The 25,127-nt window shown below is 38.0% G+C and overlaps 1 protein-coding gene across 2 annotated transcripts in view; it reads left to right on the forward strand.

Moving 5' to 3' along the window:
* Positions 1 to 3,419: 3,419 nt before the first annotated feature.
* Positions 3,420 to 25,127, forward strand: part of agtpbp1 (ATP/GTP binding carboxypeptidase 1) — a 66,976-nt gene continuing 45,268 nt past the window's right edge. For both annotated transcript variants that reach the window (XM_067413056.1, XM_067413057.1), the window contains exons 1-8: positions 3,420 to 3,577; positions 9,107 to 9,176; positions 9,355 to 9,476; positions 20,851 to 20,918; positions 21,024 to 21,087; positions 23,114 to 23,260; positions 23,469 to 23,600; positions 23,742 to 23,835. In XM_067413056.1, coding sequence (XP_067269157.1) covers positions 9,145 to 9,176; positions 9,355 to 9,476; positions 20,851 to 20,918; positions 21,024 to 21,087; positions 23,114 to 23,260; positions 23,469 to 23,600; positions 23,742 to 23,835 — 659 coding nt within the window. In that variant the 5' untranslated portion in view covers positions 3,420 to 3,577; positions 9,107 to 9,144. The remainder of the gene's footprint in view (positions 3,578 to 9,106; positions 9,177 to 9,354; positions 9,477 to 20,850; positions 20,919 to 21,023; positions 21,088 to 23,113; positions 23,261 to 23,468; positions 23,601 to 23,741; positions 23,836 to 25,127) is intronic.

Raw genomic sequence — 25,127 nt, forward strand, 5'->3', positions numbered from 1 at the left:
CACTATGTACCTTTTCTCCACTAGAGGTCGCTCATTCGCGCCTTGATTTCGCGGAACATTTATTCTGCCACAGTCGTAGTTCCGCTTCTTCCACTCATGCGTATGTGGGGAAACACCACTGGTGTAGTCTACGTGATATCAGGTATACGCTGTATACACACTAGGAAAGGCCAAGGATTTCTGTATACCTACTTAAAAAAAGCGTGTAGATACGTAACAATATCGTTTTGTGACTGAACTTTAATTCATAAATTGATGGGCGTAGATTAACGCGGGGGTGGGGGGGGGGGGGTACGTGTCCCCCGTTCTTTTAATACAATTTATTTTCATCCCCCGCACTTTTACTGGGTCTTACCGATCCTAGTCAAACCACTCCGAGTGGGATTCTAACCGGCGTTGCGGGGCGGGCAAGTTAACAGGGACGCTAAAAACAGCTTTCTTTCGGTTGATAGCGCACTTCTTGAAGTCACGGGCAAGTGTATTTACATAGAAACCAATGTATATACATCAAGATTTAAATTCAGAGACATAAAAATTATCAGTGCATGACCTGTCATTTCATTCATATCTAAATATGAGGAGGGCGCTCTCACTGAAAGTCCAAACGCGGATTCGTAGAAACTTACTGTCACGCTGGAGCTGCAGCTGAAGGAAAACGACCATTATTAGCTGAATCGTGACGACGACAATCAGATGATTGCGACAATATATGCTTTATGTGTGTTTTTCAAGCCATCTCAATGTAGGCTTTTTATTGACAATAAGTATATCATATGAAGAATGCAGTGCTAATGGACAGCTTTTTTAATCTTTAGTATCTGCTGCAAGGCTGCATTTATTTAATCAAAAATACAGTTAAAACAGTAATATTGTGAAATATCATTACAAATTCAAACAGCTTTTTTCTATGTATATGTATTTTTTTTCTGTGATCAAAGCTGAATTTATCATCATTACTCCAGTCTTCAGTGTCACATGATCCTTCACTAATCATTCACATATTGAGAGTTCATAATCAAGAAACATTTATGATTATTATCTGTGTTGAAAACAGTTGTGCTGCTTAAAAATGTTGTGGAAACCATGATACATTTTATTTTTCAGGATTCTTTGATGAGAAAGTTCAATGGACAGCATTTATTTGCATTTATTAAATAAATTATAAAATATCCTATTATATATATATATATATATATATATATATATATATATATATATATATATATATATATATATATATATATATATATATATATATATATATATATATATATATATATATAAAATATAATTTTCATATTATAAAATATATTTTGTAATATTAAAAATATCACTTGTGATCAATTTAATGTAGCCTATGTCTGATCAACAAAAGTATTGATTTCTCTCTTTTTTTAATTTTACCTCAAATGTTTGAATAGTATGGTGGTTTCCACAAAAATGAAGCGGCACCATGAGCAGCACAACTGTTTTCAACACTGATAATAATCATAAATGTGTGTTGATCGTCAGATCCTCATCTGAGAATGATTAGTGAAGGATCATGTGACACTGAAGACTGGAGTAATGATGATAAATTCAGCTTTGATAACAGGAATACATTACACTTTACTATATATTCACATAGAGAACAGATGATTTACATCAGAATAAATGTTTATTGTTCACTCTTAAATGTACATTGAAAATTGACAGCTGATAAAACCTGTGCTCCATGGTACCATATCACAAAAGATGATATTTTGCAAAATGTTGGTAATCAGACAGTTGGCAGCACCCATTGACTTTCACAGTAGGAACAAATATAGACTATGAAAGTCAATGGGTGCTGCCAACTGATCTGATTACCAATGTATCATCAAAATATCATCTTTTATGTTAAGCAGAAGTAAGAAACTCATACAGTTTTGGAACAAATTGAGGTTGAGGAAATAACACCATTTTCATTTTTTGGTGAACTACCTTTAAGAGCTACATTTAGCTTGTAATGTTATATGAATATGGTACCTGGAGCACAGGTTTTATCAGCTGACTGTCTTTTGTTGCTTATAATACATTGGAATGTTGATAACACATAAGCAGTCTTTAATAAAGCTCTCAATTACATGTAGATGCATACTTTATGCATTAGTCAGTGTGGTGGTGCCTACGGGGTGTCGCTCTGGGATGGGTGTGTATGAGGCTGGGAGGGGAAAAATCACAGTATACTCACTACAAAAAACCACTGGGTAACACAGCGCTGCTTTATCATACTACACACATTTGAGTGTGTTGAAAGTTATGTAATAATGCTACTCTGTCCATTTACTCACCAACTACAATGAGACACTTGCACACTGCAGTAAGTTAGATTGATATTAGGCATGATTAAACATGGCACTCGCGGAAAAATAAAGAAATTGAGATTTAAACAATAAGACTGACTGTGTTGAGCAGCTGTAGAACAATGATCAGTTTTCTGTCAATGAATAATCCAAACAGTAGCTCAATAATACAAAATTTTGCCTTTTAGGCATAATAAAATGAGATTTGATGTTTATAACGTGTTTTTTCTTCTGGTTAAGTTTTTTTATTGGCCTACTTTTTCAAAATGTTTAATCTATAAAGACATTTAAATAATATTTAAAAGCCTTATTGCACTTTATAATAATTATAATATTTCATGAGGTCTGGCAGTTCAAATCCTGTCAGAATGACAAATTTAAAAAAATGCACTGAAATTGCTCGTTTTGTTCATAAAATATAATCTTGTGTAGAGCTGAGATATGCAAGACCCATTTCCTTATTTACTTCAAACTGTGGAAGCTTGTTTCCAGGTAATTGCAAAATTGTATCTCACAATTTGCACAGACTTTTTTTTCTGGGAAAATGTGAGATGCCTACACAAGTCAACAAACTATATAACATTGTTCTAGAGGTTTTTAGATATTTTAATCCAAAAATCTTACATATTGTGCCTTTTGTTTTATTCTGAAGAGGAAAACAAAGCTTCCACATCAGACCTTTGCAAAACCACACTAAACTCATAAAATAAAATAAAAAAGCCCCATTTGTATAATTTAGTATTTCATATTAGTAAAGTAATAGATTGCCCCCAAAAAGTAAAATAAATAAATATATTAAATAAGAATAAAAACTGAATAAAAATGGCAGGTATACCTATAATTCTGGAGATTTTAAATAAAAATGATATATCAAGATGTTTTTAGAACGTGTATGCAATGTCTAGATTTTTATATGTCGATTATTTTTATATTTTGTTTCGTAAATAAATGACTAATGATTTTAGTGGGTTTTTTTTTTACTCACGTCTGGCGACGTTACGTTACGTTACGTCACGCTAACAGGAAGCCGCGCTGATCTGTACACCATCTGTGCGTCAGACTCTGATGTGACACATGATGTGCAGATCGCGGATTCTGCGCCAGGTCTGCTACTGGACGCGCCCTCACTTCCGAGTGTGTTGGGGGCTAGAGTCAATAATAATAATACCATCAGGGGGCTTGTGTTGTGTCTGTGCTGCCAAGAGAACGCGCTGTGAGGAGTTCAGATGGCGCAGGTCTCGCATGCTTTGAAGGTTGGTATACACGCATGTATTTTTATTTCTGCTCTGGAGAGACCAGCTGTCCTGTTAGCGGATCTGTGCTAACAGTAGAGCTTTCTCTGTAGGACAGGTGGATCTGACATGATTATGAGTGGACATCATACAGGAGGGGTTTTATCAACTTAATATTTAATAATGACATTTAATTAATTATTCATTAGCCCTATCTGAGTCTGACTGTAATGCATGGCCAACTTCCTCTGACAGCCTCATTTAAATATTTGGAGTGGACTGTACTTACACAATTACTGGCCTTGGCTCAAAACCCAATGTGCTCCATATATGGTCAGCTTTTTTGGGAACCTATAATGCCCTAAAATGGCTGTCTAGGTAGAAAGCTCAGTAGGTTTTCATGTCCAAAAATGCTGTCTATGTGGGCTATGATACACAAAAATATTGTTTACATTGGCAGCCTTCTTAAGTTTGATGTCTATGTGGACAGCAGGGCCCAAAATATGATCTCGTTTTGGAGCTCCGTCGATCTCGATGCCCATTGCCCAAGAATGCTCTAAAATAGGCGTTGATACCCTAAATGCTTGAGTAAAGACCACCTAATGCGAGGCCAAGACCAATGTGCGTTAAGACCGAGACCAAGGCAGGTCGAGACCGAGTCAAGGCCAAGACCAATGTGTGTTAAGACCAAGCCTGGGAGAGACCAATGTTTGTTGAGACCAAGGACAGTGTGTGTTGAGACCAAGACAAGATCAAGGCAGGGCGAGACCAAGACCAATGTGTGTTGAGACTAAGACAAGACCAAGACCAATGTGTGTTGAGACTAAGACAAGACCAAGACCAATGTGTGTTGAGACCAAGACAAGACCAAGGCAGGGCGAGACCAAGACCAATGTGTGTTGAATCAAGACAAGACCAAGGCAGGGCGAGACCAAGACCAATGTGTGTTGAATCAAGACAAGACCAAAGCTGGGAGAGACCAATGTCTGTTGAGACCAAGGCAGGGCGAGACCAAGACCAATGTGTGCTTAGACCAAGACCAATGTGTGTTGAGACCAAGACATGGCGAGACCAAGACCAAGACCAATGTGTGTTATGACGAGACCAAGACCAATGTGTGTTGAGACCAAGACCAATGTGTGTTGAGACCAAGACCAATGTGTGTTGAGACCAAGATGAGACTAAGGGTGCTTTCACACCTGCCTCATTCAGTTCGGTTGAATCGTACTAGAATTCGTTTCCCTCTTTAGTGCAGTTCGTTTGGTCAGGTCTGAAAGCAGCAGTCGCATTCGGGTGCGCACCAAAAGCGGACCAAACAAGCGTACCGAGACCTCCTTGAAGAGGTGGTCTCGGCACGCTTTCAAACGAACTCTGGAGCCGTTTTTTTTGTGGTGAGAACGTGATCCGACCTCGAACAGAACCAACTGCAAAAGTACTGAACATTTTTGGACTGAACCAGCTGCCGTAGTTGGCTGCGCTGACATTGTGTGCATGATATTATTACCTGATAGATCGTTGGCAATATTTTCGGAAGATGAGCATGTCAAGAGTTAATAATTAATACACGCCTCCGCTTGAAGTGACGAGCGATGCGCGCTCGCCGTCTGCAGTGCATTAGAGCTTTGTTTTCACGTCGCATCCGCGCTTCATTATAGAATTGTATTTACATACTGTGGTAAATACACACAGTGTAGTAGATTATGGCCAGGGACAAAACCAGCCCGCACAGTCGTTTCTCCATAGTGTTATTATAGTTTGCTGGCTTTGCCTCTTCTGCTGGAATTTTCCCACACGTAAATTCTGACCAATCAAAAAGCAGTTTAGGAAATACGCCATGGCCAATGAGTGATGTGGATGTTGTCACGTGCTTGCGTTTTGGTTCGTTTCAACTGGTTCGGACCAAAGCAATCACAGTGTGGTGTGAAAAGGAACCAAAAAAGCTGAAAAATGCAACAATGTATAATTGTTTGCCCTTGGTTCGGACCAAATGAACCGAACTAGAGATGTGAAAGCACCCTAAGGCAGGGCGAGATCAAGACCAATGTGTGTTGAGACCAAGACTAATGTGGTGTGTTGAGACCAAGACTAATGTGGTGTGTTGAGACCAAGACTAATGTGTTTTTAGACCAAAACTAATGTGTGTTGAGACCAAGACTAATGTGTTTTTAGACCAAAACTAATGTGTGTTGAGACCAAGACTAATGTGTTTTTAGACCAAAACTAATGTGTGTTGAGACCAAGACTAATGTGTGTTGAGACCAAGACTAATGTGTTTTTAGACCAAAACTAATGTGTGTTGAGACCAAGACTAATGTGGTGTGTTGAGACCTAGACTAATGTGTGTTGAGACCAAGACTAATGTGTTTTTAGACCAAAACTAATGTGTGTTGAGACCAAGACTAATGTGTTTTTAGACCAAAACTAATGTGTGTTGAGACCAAGACTAATGTGTTTTTAGACCAAAACTAATGTGTGTTGAGACTAGGGATGGGTATCGTTAAGGTTTTAACGGTATTACTACTCTTAACGATACTGCTTATCGGTCCGGTACTTTAACGGTATTCTTATCGGTACTTTTTGAGATTTACTATATATATATATATCCCATACACACACACACACACACACACAATTAACAAAGATACACATTATATAGGCCTACACAGTGCTTTAATTTCAGGAAGAATTCTAGTAATCAAATGTAAAATAACACTGCATAGTTTATCATAGATAGGATAAATTAATGCTTATTAAAGCTGAAGTTATTCATTCAAGAGCTGCGAGTGATTTTCTCTTTGCATTTGGTTGTTTAATTCGCTGTAATTCATCAGCATGTTTATTTACACTGCTGCCTCTTTAAGAAAGATGTGCAGATCTATAGGCGACTGATAATAGGCAGATGCACTAAATTTTCTCCCGACTATTCATAATAACAACGTCCATTTTAGACACAAACTGTGTTTAAGAGACTCTCCAAGCCGGTCATTTTGACACAGATGTTTGTGTACATTTGATCGTTTAGACGCGAGTGTGAAACCGAAAGTGTAATTTGCTCGTCTCGTTGCGGCTGTTTCGGAGCGCGCGGGAATCTCTTGCGCACATGTTTGTGCTTTTAATCGCTCTTTTTATTATTAAATGCATCCCACAATTTACCAGCAGTTGCTAGACTGTATTTTACAACAATCACCGATCGTGCTGATTCTGTCATTACGTTTGAGTTAAAGGGAGAAATGACAGCGTAGGCTACTGCTGCAAAGGGAATTAAGTTGCGCTAGACATAAATATTAAAATTATATTCTTTGCCAAAATCTAAAGCCAAAATCTTTGCCAAAGAAGCCAAAATCTAAAATAAAATCACATTATCACAATCTAGTGTAAAGTATAACCAGGCTATGTTTGAATGTTTAGTTCTGTTCTGTCCTCCGTCATCTCATTAGGGCTGTCGTTTTGCGCTCTCTCTCTCTCTCTCTCTCTCTCTCTCTCTCTCTCTCTCTCTCTCTCTCTCTCTCTCTCTCTCCACGTGTATTTTCAAAAGTACCGAAAGCAGAACCGATAACGGCCGAGCTTATCGATACAACGGTCTTTCAAAATTCAGCCCCGGGGCCCGTTTAATACCGGGTTTCGGTACCCATCCCTAGTTGAGACCAAGACTAATGTGTTTTTAGACCAAAACTAATGTGTTGAGACCAGAATTAATGTGTGTTGAGACCAAGACTAATGTGGTGTGTTGAGACCTAGACTAATGTGTTTTTAGACCAAAACTAATGTGTTGAGACCAAGACTAATGTGTTTTTAGACCAAAACTAATGTGTTGAGACCAAGACTAATGTGTGTTGAGACCAAGACTAATGTGTTTTTAGACCAAAACTAATGTGTTGAGACCAAGACTAATGTGTGTTGAGACCAAGACTAATGTGTTGAGACCTAGACTAATGTGTGTTGAGACCAAGACTAATGTGTTTTTAGACCAAAACTAATGTGTGTTGAAACCAAGACTAATGTGTGTTGAGACCAAGATGAGACTAAGGCAAGCCGAGACCAAGACCAATGTGTGTTGAAACCAAAACCAAGACCAATCCAGGGCAAGACCGAGTCAAGACCAGACCAGCACCCCTTAAATTCATAAAGATCCACATTACCGCCTGAGAGATGACTGATTTTTAACCAATAAATGTAATTTGAATAAAACACTATATAGAGCTGTTACTAATCAAATTAAATCATTAAGTGAGTTTGACATCAAATCACATTAATAAAGTTTATAAAAAAATCAAACAATGCACCAGCAATTTAGTAATCCTTGCAGTTGTTGTGGTCTTGTAACAAAATCCAGAGTCCTCGAAGTCTGAAAAAGAGACAAGACCAAGACCTTCAAAAATGATCTCAAGACCAAGACCTTCAAAAATGATCTCAAGACCAAGACCGCTCTGGAGTACTATAGCACTACTAAATGCTGTATACTGGAAGCTTTCTAGGCTTTGATGCCTAAAAATAAAGTCTTTATAGGCTAGATGCTGTAATGTCCAGTAATGCTGTCTAGGTAGGAAGCTCAGTAGGGCCTTGTCCACAGGAACACGGGTATTTTCAAAACCGCAGCTTTTTCTACACGGTTACTGAAATTAGACTTTTTTGAAAAACTCTGGCCAGGGTGAAGATTTTTAGAAACTCCGGTTAGAGCGTTGTCGTGTAGATGGTGAAACCGGAGATTTCGGCTTTTTAAGTCGAAGTTCTCTCCTTTGTTTGACGTCAGATTTTCCACGTTATCTCCTTTTGATTTACGTGAGTCGAGTCTATGCGGTGGACTCTACTAACAGCGCTTATCACATGTATAGCCTACAGATACATGTTCAGTTATTTCATTGTATTGCAGAACAAAGGCGCCAGAGTGCAATAATACAAAATAGTAAAGCAAGTGTGTGAAGCTATTGCCGTCCACTTCGGCCCTGCTCCTGTGTATATACAGTTACCTGTCACTGAGTCCAAAATAAAGGAACTTGTAGAAGGGTTTCACTTGAGCCCATGGCATCCCTCAGTTAGTGCAATGTGCATCGGTGCCGTGGATGGGACCCATGTGGAAATCAGGCAGCCAATCATAGCGTAGTTTTGCGTTCTCATGTCTTGTGTGGACGCGATTGTTTTTTATAATGGAGGAGGAAAAACTCTGGTAATAAAAATACCCGTGACCGTATGGACTAGGCCTAGGTCTTGATGCCCAAAAATGCTGTCTATGTGGGCTGATAGACTATGATGCCCAACAATGTTGCCTAGTTTGTCAGCTCAGTAGGATCTGATGCACAAAAGTGTTTTCATCTAGGTAGCTGTATTGGTAGTTTGCTCTCTAATTTTTGAGACACAGCCGTTGATATTGATTCTCGCTGCTGTTTTTGTTTTCCACCCATGAATAAGTAAGATGGTTATGATTGAATTGTATGAAGTAGCCTGTGTTGTTGTATAAGCTCTGACTGATTTTTAATGCATTAGTGTGACTTGATACTCTGTACATTTAATAAAATTTTCTGTATAAATATATTTCTACATTTCCCCCCTCAGAAGTCAGTTTGACGTCTTATTCATTTATGTGAGAAGAAATGAATAAACCCAAAATGGCAGCAGAAAAAAGGTTAGTTAGTCTTTATTTCCAACTTACACACACACACACACACACACACACACACACACACACACACACACACACACAAATTAGCAGCTCTATAATGATGACGACATGCACTTTACATCGTTTTTTTGACTGCCTGAAGCGACCTAAAGAGGTGTGAAACGGTTTCCTGTATTCCCAGTACTTCCCGGGTGCTGATGTTGCTGAGTCAGCTGGAAAGACTGAACGAGGAGCCCAAAGTGTCTGATAAGGATGCCATCCGACAAATCACAGGCAAAATCCTTCACCTCATTCTGACCCAAGGTGACCTAACACACATATACACCAAACCTATGCATTGTGGGATCCACACCTTCAAACATGCACAGGCAATTCCTGGTCGTTTTGTGGAAAATGCAGCCAATAAAAATGTTAAAGTGCCTCTTATATGCTTTTTCCAATACCTTTCATGTGGTATTAGGTTATATTTCATGTAATATTGCTGTTTGTGAATGTAAAAGGTCTTCAACGTTTTAAAGATCAAAGTGCATGATAAATGGAGTTATTGTCTCCTGAAAGAAAGAATAGATTGTGAACTGACTCTCACTTCCGTAACATATCGATGTAATCAAATTAGCATATTTCAAGTCTATGGTCTTCACTGGCTGCCTGCGAACCGCGCTCAAACTCTGTAGTTGTAGCTGAGACTGCAAGAATCTGGTTTGTGTTCTCAACATGTTAAGGAGACGCAAATCCACTTTGCACTTCCAAAGGTTAAGAACTCAGTTAAGTGCATTAATTGATACGGTAAAACCGACACCATTGTTATACTGTTCATGTCACTGTGTGTACAAATTCTGAGGAAGGTCCAGAGCTGAAATTGGGATATGATAACAACCGTTTCACTTCTTATTCTCAGAAAGAATGGGTTTAGAGAGACTGGATCTTTTATAAAAACGCTTCAAACACTAAGAAAAGATTTGATGCAGTAATATTAGAAAATTAAAGTGTTTTTTGACCTTGACCAAAACAAAATAAGCAACTTTAAATATAGCATAATAGGGGCACTTTAATAATTTATTATCAAAATGTATTGACTTCCTATGCCTTCGAAACTTCTGTGTGGTCTATTACTAAGCCAAATACCTATTTAGACATTGTTTTATTGTTCTACTGTTGTATGGAGCTAAAAATACACTTTTGGCAGCAACATAGCAATCTAAATTGCCTGTTACCATGAATGTACTAAAATAATAGCAAATAACTAGATTTGTCAGGTATATCCGTTTCTCCTCAATAGTTATTAGTTAAGGTAATAGGAGTGTAATATAAAACACTCACTTTTTTAAGCATCAATCAATTCCTGGTGGATAAGACCAAGTCCTTGGTGTTGCACAATTCAGAAATATGTATCTTTTTAATGTGTGTTGTGTGTGTGTGTGTGTGTGTGTGTGTGTGTGTGTGTGTGTGTGTGTGTGTGTGTGTGTGTGTGTGTGTGTGTGTGTGTGTGTGTGTGTGTATGGATATACACTGTATTTATCTATATACTGTATGTACGCACTAGCCTGACAAGCCAGACCCACATCAAGATGTTTGGTCTGGAAACTCCCTATTGACAGCTCAATCCGAGGGGGCGGGATAAACGGTTGTCTTTCAAACTTCCTCTGCACGCGATAGGATAGCGCTACAACCAACCAGAGCAACGAAGGTGAAGCAGAGCTCGCTGATAGATTAAACATTCACCGTATCCGGTCGGCTAAACTCCGAACACATCTTCCCTTTTTAAGAATGACTTCAGTGCCGTTCTTTGTTCTTTTCTCAGAGAAAAGCTTAACTCCAAGTCTTCCAGAATCGCAGTCAAAGCTGATTCGAAAGACCGCCGCCGTTCGCCAGTTTCTGTGTTTACTAGAAGCACGCAAACGCAACTCGGCCGTCGACATTATGGCCCCGCCCGCCGACTCTGTACATGATGTGATTGGCCCGTCCATATTGTGAGGAATACAGCTCAGAAGGGTATTGAGAGTTCCTAGACGACACTTGCGAGCAGATTAAATTTGCTGCCGCTAGGGTGCGTCTAGATTTCTAGGTTATGTACGCACAGGAAAGGTGTCAAAATTGTACCCTTAGGAGTACAACAGCTTGTCACTGGGGCAGTACCATTAAAAGGACATACGTTTACCTTTTTTTACCACAAAAAAGTACTTAGCAGTGCCTTAATATGCACCTTTTAGGAGTAAAAAAGTACAAATAGGGACTTTAAGCAACAGCCTCTGATGGAACGGCGACAGCGCTCTGGCGTTCTATTGCGCATGCGCGACTTTAACTGCTACTTCGTGACGTTCTACTGTAACCGTCTACTACGGGAGAACAGCTGATTTGCCGTAGTCATTAATACGTGACAGATTAGATAAGTAAATATAGTTATGTGGCATTTTAATTGTATTTGTTTATAACTTAATGCCAAAAGCAACCATTTCCTTGCTTTTTAAATTACATGTTTCTTTATATTTTGTCAAATGATGTTAAATGATCCATTATGCTGTCTCTTTATTGTTGCTTAGTGATTTTTGCGTTCTTTGGCTACGGCAGTTAACTGTTTACTTCCGGTCGCTGTTGCCGTTCCATCAGTGGTTGTTGTTTAAAGTCCCTACGGTGTCCTTTTAAGGGTACTGACAAGCTGTTACCCCTAAAAGCACAATTTTCACACTGTTTTCCTCTGTGTGCATGCACTATATGTATACTGGTATGTATGCGTGTGTGTGTTACATATAAGCTTTTAATTGGCTCCATTTTAAAGAATTTGGACCATTATGAGAAACAAAGTATTCATGGTCCATAAAATGTATTAAAATATATGGTTGGGCTTTATTTTACAGTATGTGTCGTACACTTTCAGTGTACTTCCCTTAAGAAAGTACTGGTATTATAAGGTAACTAACTACATGGTTCAGGGTTAGTACCTAGTTATTACACAATTATTACTTTAACAAATACAGTATGTACATGAGGAACAGGACTGTAAAATAAAGTGCTACCAAATATATTATATATTAAATAATTAAATAATATTAAACATTTATTATTAAATTTCATCAAATTTTTACCTTGTGTGTATGATAACGAGCTGTACGCCAGTGAAAGCTGTAGTGAAAACGAACAATATTTTTACTTTCTATAATAATTTGTGTACTGCCTATAAAATGTACTCATTTACCACAATTATGAAAAGCCTAATGCTTTTCTCAGCCAGTACTAATATATGTGATTACTTCCGATAAATTTGATTAATCATTGTGCATCCTGTAAATAATTAAAAAATATGTTTAAAAAATCAGATTACTAAAACACAGGTTTAGAGGTAAAGGCTTAGTTCGTCCAAAAATGAAATCTCCAGCGCTCGTTCGCTCTTCCCCCTGACCCTCGCTGACCGTAACCATACACCGCATATGTGTAATGTCTCTACTGTCTGCTCAGTGACCCCCACATGATGCCATCAGCAACTGAGAGAAAATATAGATATGTTCCCACGTCCACGAATGGCCTTGTGCCCTCCCTATCTCCCTCCCTCCCTCCCTCCCTCTCTCAGTTCCCCTTCACATTCTCGGCCATATCCTCGTGACCGTCATTCATCTGTTGTGGGCTTTGCAGGCGTGTGTGTTTTGACTGACAGCACCTGAGCAGTGGGAGGCATCTGCGTCTATGTGAAATATGATTACACCGGTGTAGAATTTCCCCAGTATCAGTGTTATGGATGAAGCTCTGGAGTGCGTTCATGTTATGAGTAGAGGCATTAGAGTGGGTTGGATAATTGGTAGGAATAAAGATGGACTATAGAAGCCATGCCAGAAGGAAGACTACTGGTTTGTGCCGGCCCCCATGCAGCCCTGGTAAGATCAAATCTTCTGACAGCTTCTGAACTTCCCAAACAATGCTTATGATATGTGACGATCAGTTAGTGGAAAAGTTTCACACAGGGATAGTTCAGCCAGAAATTAACAGTGTGTCATCATTTACTCACCTGCAAGTTGTTCCAAACATGTATGAGTTTCTTTTTTCTGTTGAACACAGGAAGATATTTTGAAGAATTTTTTTTATAATCATAGAGTTGACGGCACCCATTGACTTCCATAGTAATTCTGGTTACCAAAATTCTTGAAAATATCTTCTTTTGTGTTCATCTGAAGAAAGAAGCAACTACTGCAAGGATTTCAGATGATGCCAACTTTGAATCAACATGCACCACTGCCAAATATGCTGTATATTGTAATCATTATGTTCACAACTTGTAATAATTACTTTAATGAGCTCATTATTTCTTCTTTAAATTAATACATGATACTCACTGCATGATTTGTATAATCTTAGAACAGTAAATTTCTGAAATATGGACATTACTTTGACTGATTTGAATTGAATTGAACTGAACTGAACTGAACTGAACTGAACTGAATCGAATCGAGTCGAATGGAATTGAATTGAATCGAATTGAATCGAAAGAAACTCGTACAGGTTTGGAACAACTTGAAGATGAGTAAATGATTACAGAATTTTCATTTTTTAGGTGAACTAACCCATTAACTAAGTATTATTGTATCAGCCCCTATAATAAATAATTTTCATCTCTTTTATAATGTAATCAATTTTAATGCCATATAGCAAATCTCAAGTGCACTATAATGTGCTAAATGTGGACAATTGGCACAATACAAATACAATTTATTGAATTTTATAGTAAAAATTATTGATTTGAAATGCGGTTTTAGTACTTTCTCATCCAACTAAACAAATCTGTAGTTATCTCTATAATACATAGTTCAACTATCTCTTAATACATCAGTAAAAATATTGAATTGAATTTTAAAGTAATAATTGTAATATTAATAGTGAATTAGCAGTAAAATTCACTAAAGAATATTAACTGCAAACAAATTGCATTCTACTAAACAAAGAAATAACCCTTAAAATAAATACAATTATTTAATGTATTGTCTTATTGAATGTTGAAGTAAAATTAGTTCCTTTATTATTATTAATATTAGTATTTTTTTAGTAGTAGCGAAGCAAATAAAGAAAGCTAAACTGTACTATAGGTCGTATAAATGTCAAAATGTAATTCATTTATGAAATTCAAACAAAGAATATTTCAGTCTGAAATGTCTTGGCGTGTTCTTACCATTTATTTGTGTGCATGGGGAGAGGGTGATCTTGTTACTCTGCACTTGGATCCGTTTTGAAATGCACTTTTCTCTGATCTTTGCTCGTGTCTCTTGTGTTACTCCGTGCCCATCGGAGAGTTCAGTGATTGAAACCATGCGCCGCGTCAGCCTGACATGTGTACTCTCCAGCCTTCTGCCATGTCATCAGTTTCTGATTTGCGGAGCACTTTTTATTTATGTGTGTGAGTGTGTACATCTACTGTACATCTACTGAGTTAATGCCGTTAATAGTAGATGGAGCGGCTGTGCGATCTTGGCACGCATGATTCAAGCACGCTGATATATTTAACCCTGGCCAAACGTCTTGTTCTTCTCGAGGCGTTGACTTCAGAAGGTCCACTGCCTGCTCGACTGCTTCTTCTTTTTATTGTATTTTTTTTATTTCTCAAGTTACTCTGCGGTCTTTAGACTGTCACTAAAGATGTGATGAGTTGATAGATGCTTCTTTTGTACTCCGTGCTCTAATAATAGAACCTGTCAGCATGCATCATTATTCTGCCAAAGGTTTAGTGTCATGTCTAGTGTGCCGTTTAAAGATTATAAATTAAAGATGATTATTGTGGGGAGGGAGGGGAAATTATTATTAAATATTCAATATCTATGAAAGCTTGATTTGCCACTGAATAAAAAATAAAAAGGTAATTGCAGCTTTTTTTCTCGCAATTGCATGATCTAGAATGCTATTGCTTAGAATTGAGTATAAAGCTGTATTAATTAAAAATTAAAAAAAGTTGTCATAAAAGTCAGAATTGCATGATATAAAGTCACCATTCTGAGAAAAAAGTAAATTGCGAGATAAAAAGTTGCAACTTTTTTTTAGTTTATTCTTAGCTAAAAACACGTTGTTCTTTCAAAAATATATGTGCTCATTAATGTATATTTACTTCTTTCAAGTAATAAACTATTCTCGTAAGTTTATAATATGCCATTGAAAATACATACGGGTGAGGGGTTCGAATGCCGGTCGCCATGTTGCCCCTCCATCTTGAAAGTACATTAGCCAAAGAGGGACATACCCGTAAATTCAAGCTTCGCCTTTAGTGTTTTAACACTCGATGGCACCGTGTCGAATGTGAAGAGAGGGATTGCCATGCTAATCTTGGACTAAATCGGCCACCGTAGGAGTTAAAACGAAATCGGAATTGAGAGGAACAGAAACTAATATTCATTGGATGGTCATATACCTTCACACCGCTAGATGGGGGAAAATATCACACAGTGTAGCTTTAAGCATTTATACACTACCGTTCAAAAGTTTACACCAAAGATTGCATTTATGTGATAAAAATAAGCAATATTGTAAAGTATTTTAAAACTGATTTCTATGTGAATATACTGTAAAATGTAATTTATGTTCAGTATCATTAATCCAGTCTTCAGTATCACATGATCTTCAGAAATCATTCTAATATAATGATTTGCTGCTTGAGAAACCTTTAATATTGATATCAGTGTTAAAACAATTTGTGCTGCTTAATATTTTTATTTCTTTTTTCAGGCTTATTTATTGAGTATGTTTTTTTTCAAAAGATAAATGTCTTATTGAGAAATGTCTCACTTTTGGTCAATTTAATGAATCCTAAAAATCCTAAAAATGAATTTAATTAAAAGAAAATCATAATGACCTCAAACTTTTGAATGGTAATGTATAAAATAAATATATGCATACATACATATATTCCATGACTAGCATAGATTAAGGTAAACAATAAGCATGACATTTCATTTAGTGTAGCTAAACTCCATGTAATCTGAATTAGGCTACTATTCAAAGAAAATAATGCGAAACTATGATTCAGCTGTTACTGAGGCAGATTCTGTCTCTCTCACACACACACACACACACACACACACACACACACACACACACACACACACACACACACACACACACACACACACACACACACACACACACACACACACACACACACACACACACACACACACACACCTCTCTTTTGGCTGAATGCCATATGCCAAAACATCTCAGCCATGCAAGGCCTGTGTCATAATATAGGCCCTTTAACACTTCTGCTCTCAGGCCTCTGCCAAGAAGATATTTATTGAGCGATACAAGGCTCTTAGATTTTAAATGAGTAAAATGCTATGATTTGACAATCGAAAACTTGTTTCAGCATAATATTTTTCAGACGAAAAGGAAAAATAGCATTTCATACCAGTCAAAACGTACCAGTCTTATTGCATTTGAATTGATCTTAAACGGCAACTCCTAGTAGATGGTGGTAGTTTATTTGTCTAGTATGACTCCAGGGTCCGGTGGCATAAACTGCTGCGTTCAGACATTCCTTTAAGACTGTAGTGTTTATAACTGTTTTAAGCCAGTTACATAAAAGTGTAGATCGGTTACTAATTTGATACTAAAAAATAAGACTTATTGCCCCTTGACTAACCGTTAGTTGGTCGTACTCTTAATTAAAAGACAGTCTTAACATAATGGCTATATTTATGCAACTGGTTTAAACCAATAGATAGTCCGTCCTTGAGCGGGGAACGTGTTTAGGTAATAATACAGTTACAAACCACAGACATGTTATGACCAGCCCACATCCAGTTTGGGTCACAAAAATCGTATTAATACAATTTTCCCATATATATTTGTAATTATGTATATGTATATGTACATTTTTTTATTATTTATAATGAGTTTACATTGAACAGCTGGCCTGCATTTTCTAAATGGGGGGTGGCAGTTGAGAGAGTAGAGTTACCATGACAACTGCAGGGCATCCTCAAACAACAGGACCGCTTGAGTAACTGCTAACTCTTGCCTTTCTCTCTCATTTATTGTTAAGGTTAGTTAAATTCATTAAATTTCATATCAATCTGTTATTTACATGCTTTAATGTCTTAACTAATTAGTTTCAATTGATTATTGATTTCATCAGTTTTAAAGGGTAAGTTCACCAAAGGATTAAATCAGGGGGGCTATAACGTTACATTCATATGTAGTGTAGCCTGCCCTACTGTACATAATAAGGACAATTAGTTTGTCCTAGCACTATTTTAGCACTATTTTATGTTTCTTCATCCAAATTATATGTGCTCACGTTCATTAATATGCACTTGTGTGTGCTTATATAAGTATCCTTATTCATTAAAAATATTATGATGCAAGTTATTAATGTTTTAAAATTTCACATTTAAAGAAATTTAGTGTTTCATCATATCTAAATATTTATTAAAATGCAAGACTGCAATACTTTTTGGAGCAACTAGATTAGATACATGTATTTTTATTAAAGAGCCATAAGGCACCTAGGGTAACGTTAATGGCATTAAAAATGAACATTATTATTTTTTAGCCACAAAATGACTCTAATTTGCCTCTTTGAATTGGAATTCTCTATTTTAATCCTTAATTGTAATATAAATAATAAAGATATTAGAAGAAAAATATTTTAAATTGTCATTAATTGACAATAATTATTGCACAAACAGTATTTAGTACCAAAATATCTCCTCAAAATATTCAATAAATATTATTGAACTAAAATATAGAACATTTATTTAATTGAAAAATAGTAACGTGTATGGTCACATTTGTCATCAATGAGTAAAAGTGTGACCAATTAGTGAGAAATAGCCTACCTGAGGGCTAAATACAAGAATAACATTAATGTTAAAAATGTTGAATCTCTATCACTCTCCATAATAAAACGATCCTGTAAATATGGTTGACTTAATAATTAATGCACACTATGCTGTACTGTTTACCAAAACTTGCTGCAAACATCTGTGTAGTGAAACTGTTGTGTATCCGCTTAAGCCATTCAAATGCATTGACACATCGCTGGAAGTATTGAGCGCTCCATGAGCCACGTGACTGCATGCGCCGCCGGGAGACGAGAGCATGTTGCAACTCGCTTTTCAACGCCTCTGGCGTTTAACATTATGCCTCATTAGCGCCAAAACGCATTAAACCTTTAAAAAATAAATAAAGGCTTAGCTTTCTTTAATATAAAAAGCAGGTTTGGCAGTTTGGCGTGAGATTGAGTTGGGCAGAGTGAGAGCGTGTAAGAGACCCTAAAGCGTGTCTCACGCCAAAAGCTTGAGAGTTGGCAACCCTGCTAAATTTCTATGATTTACTAAGCTTTATGTCGTTCCAAACCTGTAAGACTTTTGCTAATTTTTGGAACACAAATAAAGATCTTTTTGATGAAATCTGAGAGATTTCTGTCCCTCCATTGACAGCCATTTTCAAGCCCCAGAAAGGCAGTAAAGACATCATTAAAGTAATCCAATTGACCTTTCCAATTGAATCCAATTGGGGTTTGCACAGAAAAAAGCACTCGTGCCGTTTTATAAAATTGAGGTTTAAACCACTGGAGTCACATTACTTTAATGATGTCTTTACTACCTTTCTGGGGCTTGAAAGTTGGAGTTGCTGTCAATGGAGGGAAAAGAATCTGTCCAGTTTCATCAAAAAACCCTTTACTTGTGTTTCAAAGATTTTCTAAGAGTTTGGAAAGGCATGTAAGTGTAATCTGACAGTGATGACAGAATTTTACTTTATGGGTGAAATAAACCTTTATTTATGTGAATTACATACTTGAGATATTTACCTGAGACAGCGGCTGCGTCTGAAAACCTAGTCAGCTGACTCGTTGCCTCGCTGCCTTATCACACAATGACTTGTAAGGCAGCGTCTCTGCATGAAGGCACCTCACAAAACTAATTTCGGACAGACTTCTAAGGCAGTGTAACAGTTTAATGATCTACAGCAAAATAGAGCGAGCTTTGGTGAGAACTAAACACATATTTAACTACCACATTAGTAATTTCTCGCTAGAAATGACATCAGTAGTGGAAAATATTGGTAAAAAACATACATTTACACACAAACTGACCAGCAAACGCAACTTTCGGACGCTATCTTTCCCCCCCAGCTCAACTGTCACTGAATGGAAAGCACAGGATTGTGGGATATCAAAGGCAGTGAAGGATACATGTATGCTGCCTTCAAAAATCCATCAGATGAAGGTCTCTCAGGAGACAGGAAGAGAAGCAAACAATAGATTCGGACATGGCTTGATGCCTTCCTGCCTTCAAATGTGTCCTCCAAAGACAGCATTTTCCAGGTTTCGGACACAGCCAATGTCCCTTCAAGACAATTAATTTCACTTGGTGGCCATCTTTGAAATGCCTCTCATCCAGGGTTGCCAGGTTTTCACAACAAAACCCACCCAATTGTAACTCAATACTAGGGCCCAAAACAAGAAGGGTTCCCTGATAAAAAATGCATTCTAAAGGGTAAAATATATATTTTTTGGCAGGGTTCCCTGCTACAATTAGCATTTCCGGGGCTAAATATCACATAATTGGGGTCACTTCAACCTGTGGACATGAAATAGCCCGTGGCAACAGTGTTAAAGTAGCCCAATTCCGCGGGAAAACCGTGGACTTGGCAACACTGCTCTCAGCCATGCAAGTGTAGCTCCTATCTCTTTAAATGGGGAAACATCAAATTCTCCAAAACTGTTCGCCAAGCGTACAATTCCATTTCATATTTGAAATCACCAATGAAATCTGACATATTGCCCATTGGACTATAGTGCACCGTCTTCCTTTATATAATGTCTTTGTCTGAGTTCAGCAAGATGTATTTACACAAGTTGAGGATTTGTGTACTTAATAAGTCATTAAAATTGTAATGTACCTGTAAAAGATTGTTTTGATGGGGGAGCAGTAGCATTTGTGTACATATTGTAAGGTTTTCATTCTTTATTTATTTACTTATTTATTATTGATTTTTATTTAAGTATTTATAATAGTTATTTTTAATTTTTATTTATGTATGAATACTGTGACTTTATAAATACAATGTTTATTAAAAGACAATACAGAGGACCACTTGAGTAACCACTAACTCTTGTCTCACTCTCATCTATTATTAAATTAAGTTTTTCACTACTTAAAATCCTCCTGACTGCCCTGGACCTGTAACAATGTACATATGGACTGAGTGCTAAATGCTATATGTTACTTTATGTTAATGTATAGGAGCCAATCAATATGAGAAATCATTAAAACAATTAAATTGTAAGTTAGAAGGGAAAAAACAGGAAAAATAAGCTATAATCACTAATATTATCCCCCATATTATTGGAATTGTATTTATTTATTTTTTATATATATTTTTATTTTTAAGTGTGTTTCTGCCAGGGAATAAAAGAGATAGTTTAAGATTAAAGATAGTTTTAAAGTTCAATCACAATTTGACTGTCCCTCAATTCTGACTTTATAATTCACAATTGTGACTTAATATCACGTGTGTGGCAAGAAGGACGAGGCTGAATTTTTGGGTCTGAAATTCTGAATTTTGAGAGAAAATTACAATTACCTTTTTTATTATTTATTCAGTGGCAGAAAGAAGCTTCCTCTCTTCTTTTATTACATTTTTTAAGAACAACTGTTAAATCATGGGTTGTATGTTAACGTGATGCTTTGTCATGTTTTAGAGAAGACCCGTAAGGAGGTGGTGTCTAAAGGCTCTGGTGGGATGGAGGTCATTCTATCATCTCTCGAGGTACCATCACTCAGAACTGACTGAACTTTACGCATGAAATCACACCCGTTTTATCTGAGCTAAAGTTGAAGTGCTTTTCAGCTGCTAATCCTCATTTCTGTTCAGAGCACGCGGGATTTACAGACCACTCTGAACATCCTGGGTATTTTGAACGAACTGTTGACTGTGGGTGAGTTTCAGTGTTGTTATTGTTATCTACAACTATTAAAAAAGGTAAAATAAAATAACATGCTAACTGATTTCTTTATAGCTTGTTTTCAAGTGCACCTGTTATGCTTTTTCGGATGTTACCTTTCTTGTAGTGTGTTATTACTGTGTGCATAGTCTTCATTGGCTGCTCGTGAGCAACGTCTACTTTTACCCGCCCTCAAACACTGTAGATGGCTTTTCACATTTGATATAGTTAACTCTGGGTCATAACTCTGGGTTATCTTGCTTCATGTTTCACACTGCTAATATTTGCATTGTCAGTGTCATGGGTTGGACGAAGATAGCACACAGCATGTTTACATAAAAGCTCTATCGTCGCACATCCTCATATTGCCGACTGTACTATCAACTTGATGCTGAATGGATGTTTTGGACTATAATAATAAAGAATAACGTTAATAAGGAAATGGTTTATTCTTCACTTAAATTGTTGCTGTTTCTGACAAGGATTTCTCATTTTTCCTCTCAAATGCTGAATTATCTGTTTATATACATTGCATGCGCATTGTTTCTTTGACTGTCTAAAGCACGCAAATATGAGTATGAGCTGGGCTGTCTGTAGCTAGCTGTAACACCACATTGTTTCACACTGTACAGGTTTGGCACCATGAAAGAAGTGCTAACCCAGCTCCAAAGTAAATCAAATTAAGTGCTGCTAATTCTTCTAAATTACTTATTCTAAAATTCTAAGTGTCACAGAGGAAAGTAGACTCTCTGAAAGGAGGGGTTTAGAGTGACTGAATCCTTTATTGAGCCGTTTCAGTGCGATGTACTGTATTACAAGAAAATTAAAGTGTGTTTTGACTTTGGATGCAAGTAAGCCTATTGTAGGTCAAAATAAGGAACCTTTACTACTCTTTTTCTGTTCACAAAGAATGCGTCTTTGCATCTAAAAAAGTGAGACGCAGCACTCAGGAACAGTAAAAAAAGTGAAGCACAGAATGCGAGGGTCTCGACACACTTTTTAAGACATGATGCATTAACGGAAATAACATAAATGGCCAAAAAGCATAATAGATAGCTACTATTTTTGACATGGAAAAAAGAAAAGAAAATCATTGTCACTGCTCTCAGAGATTGACAGGATAGAGAGCTGTTTGGGTTGACCACATCCTCCGATGCCGTTAAATAAAATAAAATAAAATATTTTAAAACACTTGCCCCGCCTCCGGGGTCTTCTGGTTGAGCCACTATTTTGGAACTGACATTGAGCGCTGCTGTACAAGATGCTGCAAAAGATGCAAGACGCGAGTGCAACAGTCATGCACGACCCTATAGGACATTTACATAGAAAAAAAAGTAGCTGTTTGGAATGGAAAAAGCCTGTTCTGTGTGGAACGGCCCCTTAGGGTGAGTTCACACTAGACATCTTTTTTGAAGCTGCCATCATCTGTTTTACGTTATAATCCTAAGTATCCTAAAACACGGAAAAAAGTCGTGAGCGCTTTTTTTAAACACACGTCTTTTTCTGCAGCTCAGAGCGTCTTTTCAAGTTGAGAAGCTTTTTTGACAGCTGACCAATGACAAGCGAGTAGCTAGACCTGACTCGTTTTCATAACGAGAAGAAAAATGGAGAAGGTGTCGGTAGATCGAGTAATTGTGCTAGTGTCAGAGCAAACCGCGCATCATCCAACCAGAGCTCCTGAACTAAATTAATGTAAAGCACCATACTGTTTTCTTCCCCGTATTATGTTGTGCACCCTCAAACGTCGTTGTGATGCGACATTCTCCTTCCTGTAACAGCTGCAACAGTGTTCGGCTGCTATTTGGAACCAAAAGCTTTTACTAAAAGAGATATCTTGTCAACTTTTTCTTGTCAAAAAAGTGTGAACACAGCCTTAGACTTCCATAAAAAGCCCTTTGTGCACAACACTAGGATCAGCTCAGTGAAGCTGTTATCAGAAGGCTTCAGTCAAAACAGTGTTTCTGAAGGACAGAATGGCTTTGTCAGGTCTAGCATGTTTTTTTTTTACTTGCTGTGGTAGGTGGAGGCCGTAGGACCGGGGTGTTTGTGTCTAAGGGAGGAACAGCAATTCTGCTGCAGCTGCTAAATAGCTCCAGCAAAGAACCTCCTGCCAATGAGGAACTGATGCTTCTCATTCATTCTCTACTGGTCAAAGTTGGCCCGAAAGGTACACACAACACCAAATCTTCACTTGTTTTTGCTTTGCTAACCCTGTAAACTAAAATAAGAAAACGCAATATTTTTGTGCAATCCAAACATCTTCTTTTAAGTCTACGTTTATTATTTAACTATTTGAACCTGTTGTAGTTTGATTAAGATGTCAGAAATTGCATTGGACAAATTAACAATATCCAGTGTCATCACTTCCTCTTCAGACAAGAAGTTTGGTGTTAAAGCGCGTCTGAACGGGGCTCTAAATGTGACTGTGAATCTGGTGAAACATAATCTGCACAACCACAAGCTGTTGCTGCCATGCCTGCAGGTGCTTCGGGTCTACTCAGGCAACTGTAAGTTCACTTGCATTACGTGTTGTGCTCTGTAGCAAATTTACAATAAGAAATACCTTTGCAATGTGCTGATAGAAAAAAAAGATACTTTCTGGATCACTACAGTAGGGCATTAGTGAACTTCTGTCTTTTTTTTTGTAGTGGTAAATGCAGTGTCATTGGGAAGGAGTGGCGCGTTGGAGATCATGTTCGATATTATTGGACCCTTTAGTAAAAAGAGCACCACTCTGCTAAAGTATGTATTGTGTATTCTTGTTTACCGAATCTGAGAAAGATGTAATGCACATTCACTATCTGATGGTCTCTGTGATTTTGTGATAAGATACCGACATTAGGGGTTGCTCTTGGGACCTCTGACGTATTCAGAAAAGGCCAATGGAATTGTCCAACCACTCCCCAGACATCCGGGCATAAAAGTGGGCTGGCTTCCTTTGTTCTTCTGAGCAAATCAGCGATCTATCGCTTTCTCTTTCTTCACACAGAAAAGTGTAGATAGTTTTCCTGAACGCATCATTCCAATGCGCTTCTTTGTCAGATTTATGTTACATTCATGTCTCCCTTGGATGGCCACCATCATGGTCTTCAGTATATGGGCGTTGCTCATGCTGTGACGGCTTGATGGTTTGTGTCCTCACTGAGAACATGGCCATGGCATTGGGCACGCTGTGCTTGTGACTCTCATTCTTTTTCAAGAGACCAAGAGTCACCTCAGGTGCTTCCCGTCCTGGTCCTTCTACCTCTGGGTACGAATCCTCTGCGATGTGCCCTGAGGGTGAGTAATGGATGGGAATAGGAGTGTTTCTGTCAGGTGAATCCCCGTGGGCCTCCCATTGCTCTGCATGCTCGTGTCCTCCGGTTGAGTTTCTGGATGAATTTGGTGGCTCGCCCCAGGGTGAGCTTATTTTCTCATTTGGGGCTCACAAGGAAGATTAATCATTGATCGCAGTATTAGAGGGCAGACTTGCATCTTCAGAAGCTGAATACTCACCTGAGCCTCCAACCTTGGGTGTAACGGCTCAGTCTGAGGCAGATGCTCAGTCTGCGGCTGTGCTTTCCTGGGCAGCAGCGAGCATTGGGCTTGAGTGGACTCCTCCACCCTGTAGAAGTTGTAGAAGGCACCTTTAGTTTTTTTTAGCTAGAACATGGTACACCAGCTCCTCTGTCCTCACCACTCTAAGTTTACCTTGTCTCTCGATGGCTTACAACGGCACTAGCCGGGCCCGCCTCCGCCCTGCACGCTATGGTGATCCTGCAAGTCTACCAAGCCAAAGTGTTGAGGGATCTTATGTGGTTCCGATCCAGAGATGATGCAGGGACTGCATTAGGTGCCCGACTAAACCTTACAGGCTAGTCCAGGTGGTCCAGGTGAACCTGACGGAAATGAAAGATGCAGAGAAAGTTTGCTTTCTTGCCCCGTCTCCCAAGAACGACTTTGGAAAGCAGATCTCGGTGGTCAAGAAACAAACAGAGGCAATACAAAACATCTTGCCTCGGCGTGGATCGACTGCCACCTCTGTTCATCGTGAG

Source organism: Pseudorasbora parva, chromosome 13 (genome assembly GCF_024679245.1).
Source record: "Pseudorasbora parva isolate DD20220531a chromosome 13, ASM2467924v1, whole genome shotgun sequence".
NCBI classification, from domain to species: domain Eukaryota; kingdom Metazoa; phylum Chordata; class Actinopteri; order Cypriniformes; family Gobionidae; genus Pseudorasbora; species Pseudorasbora parva.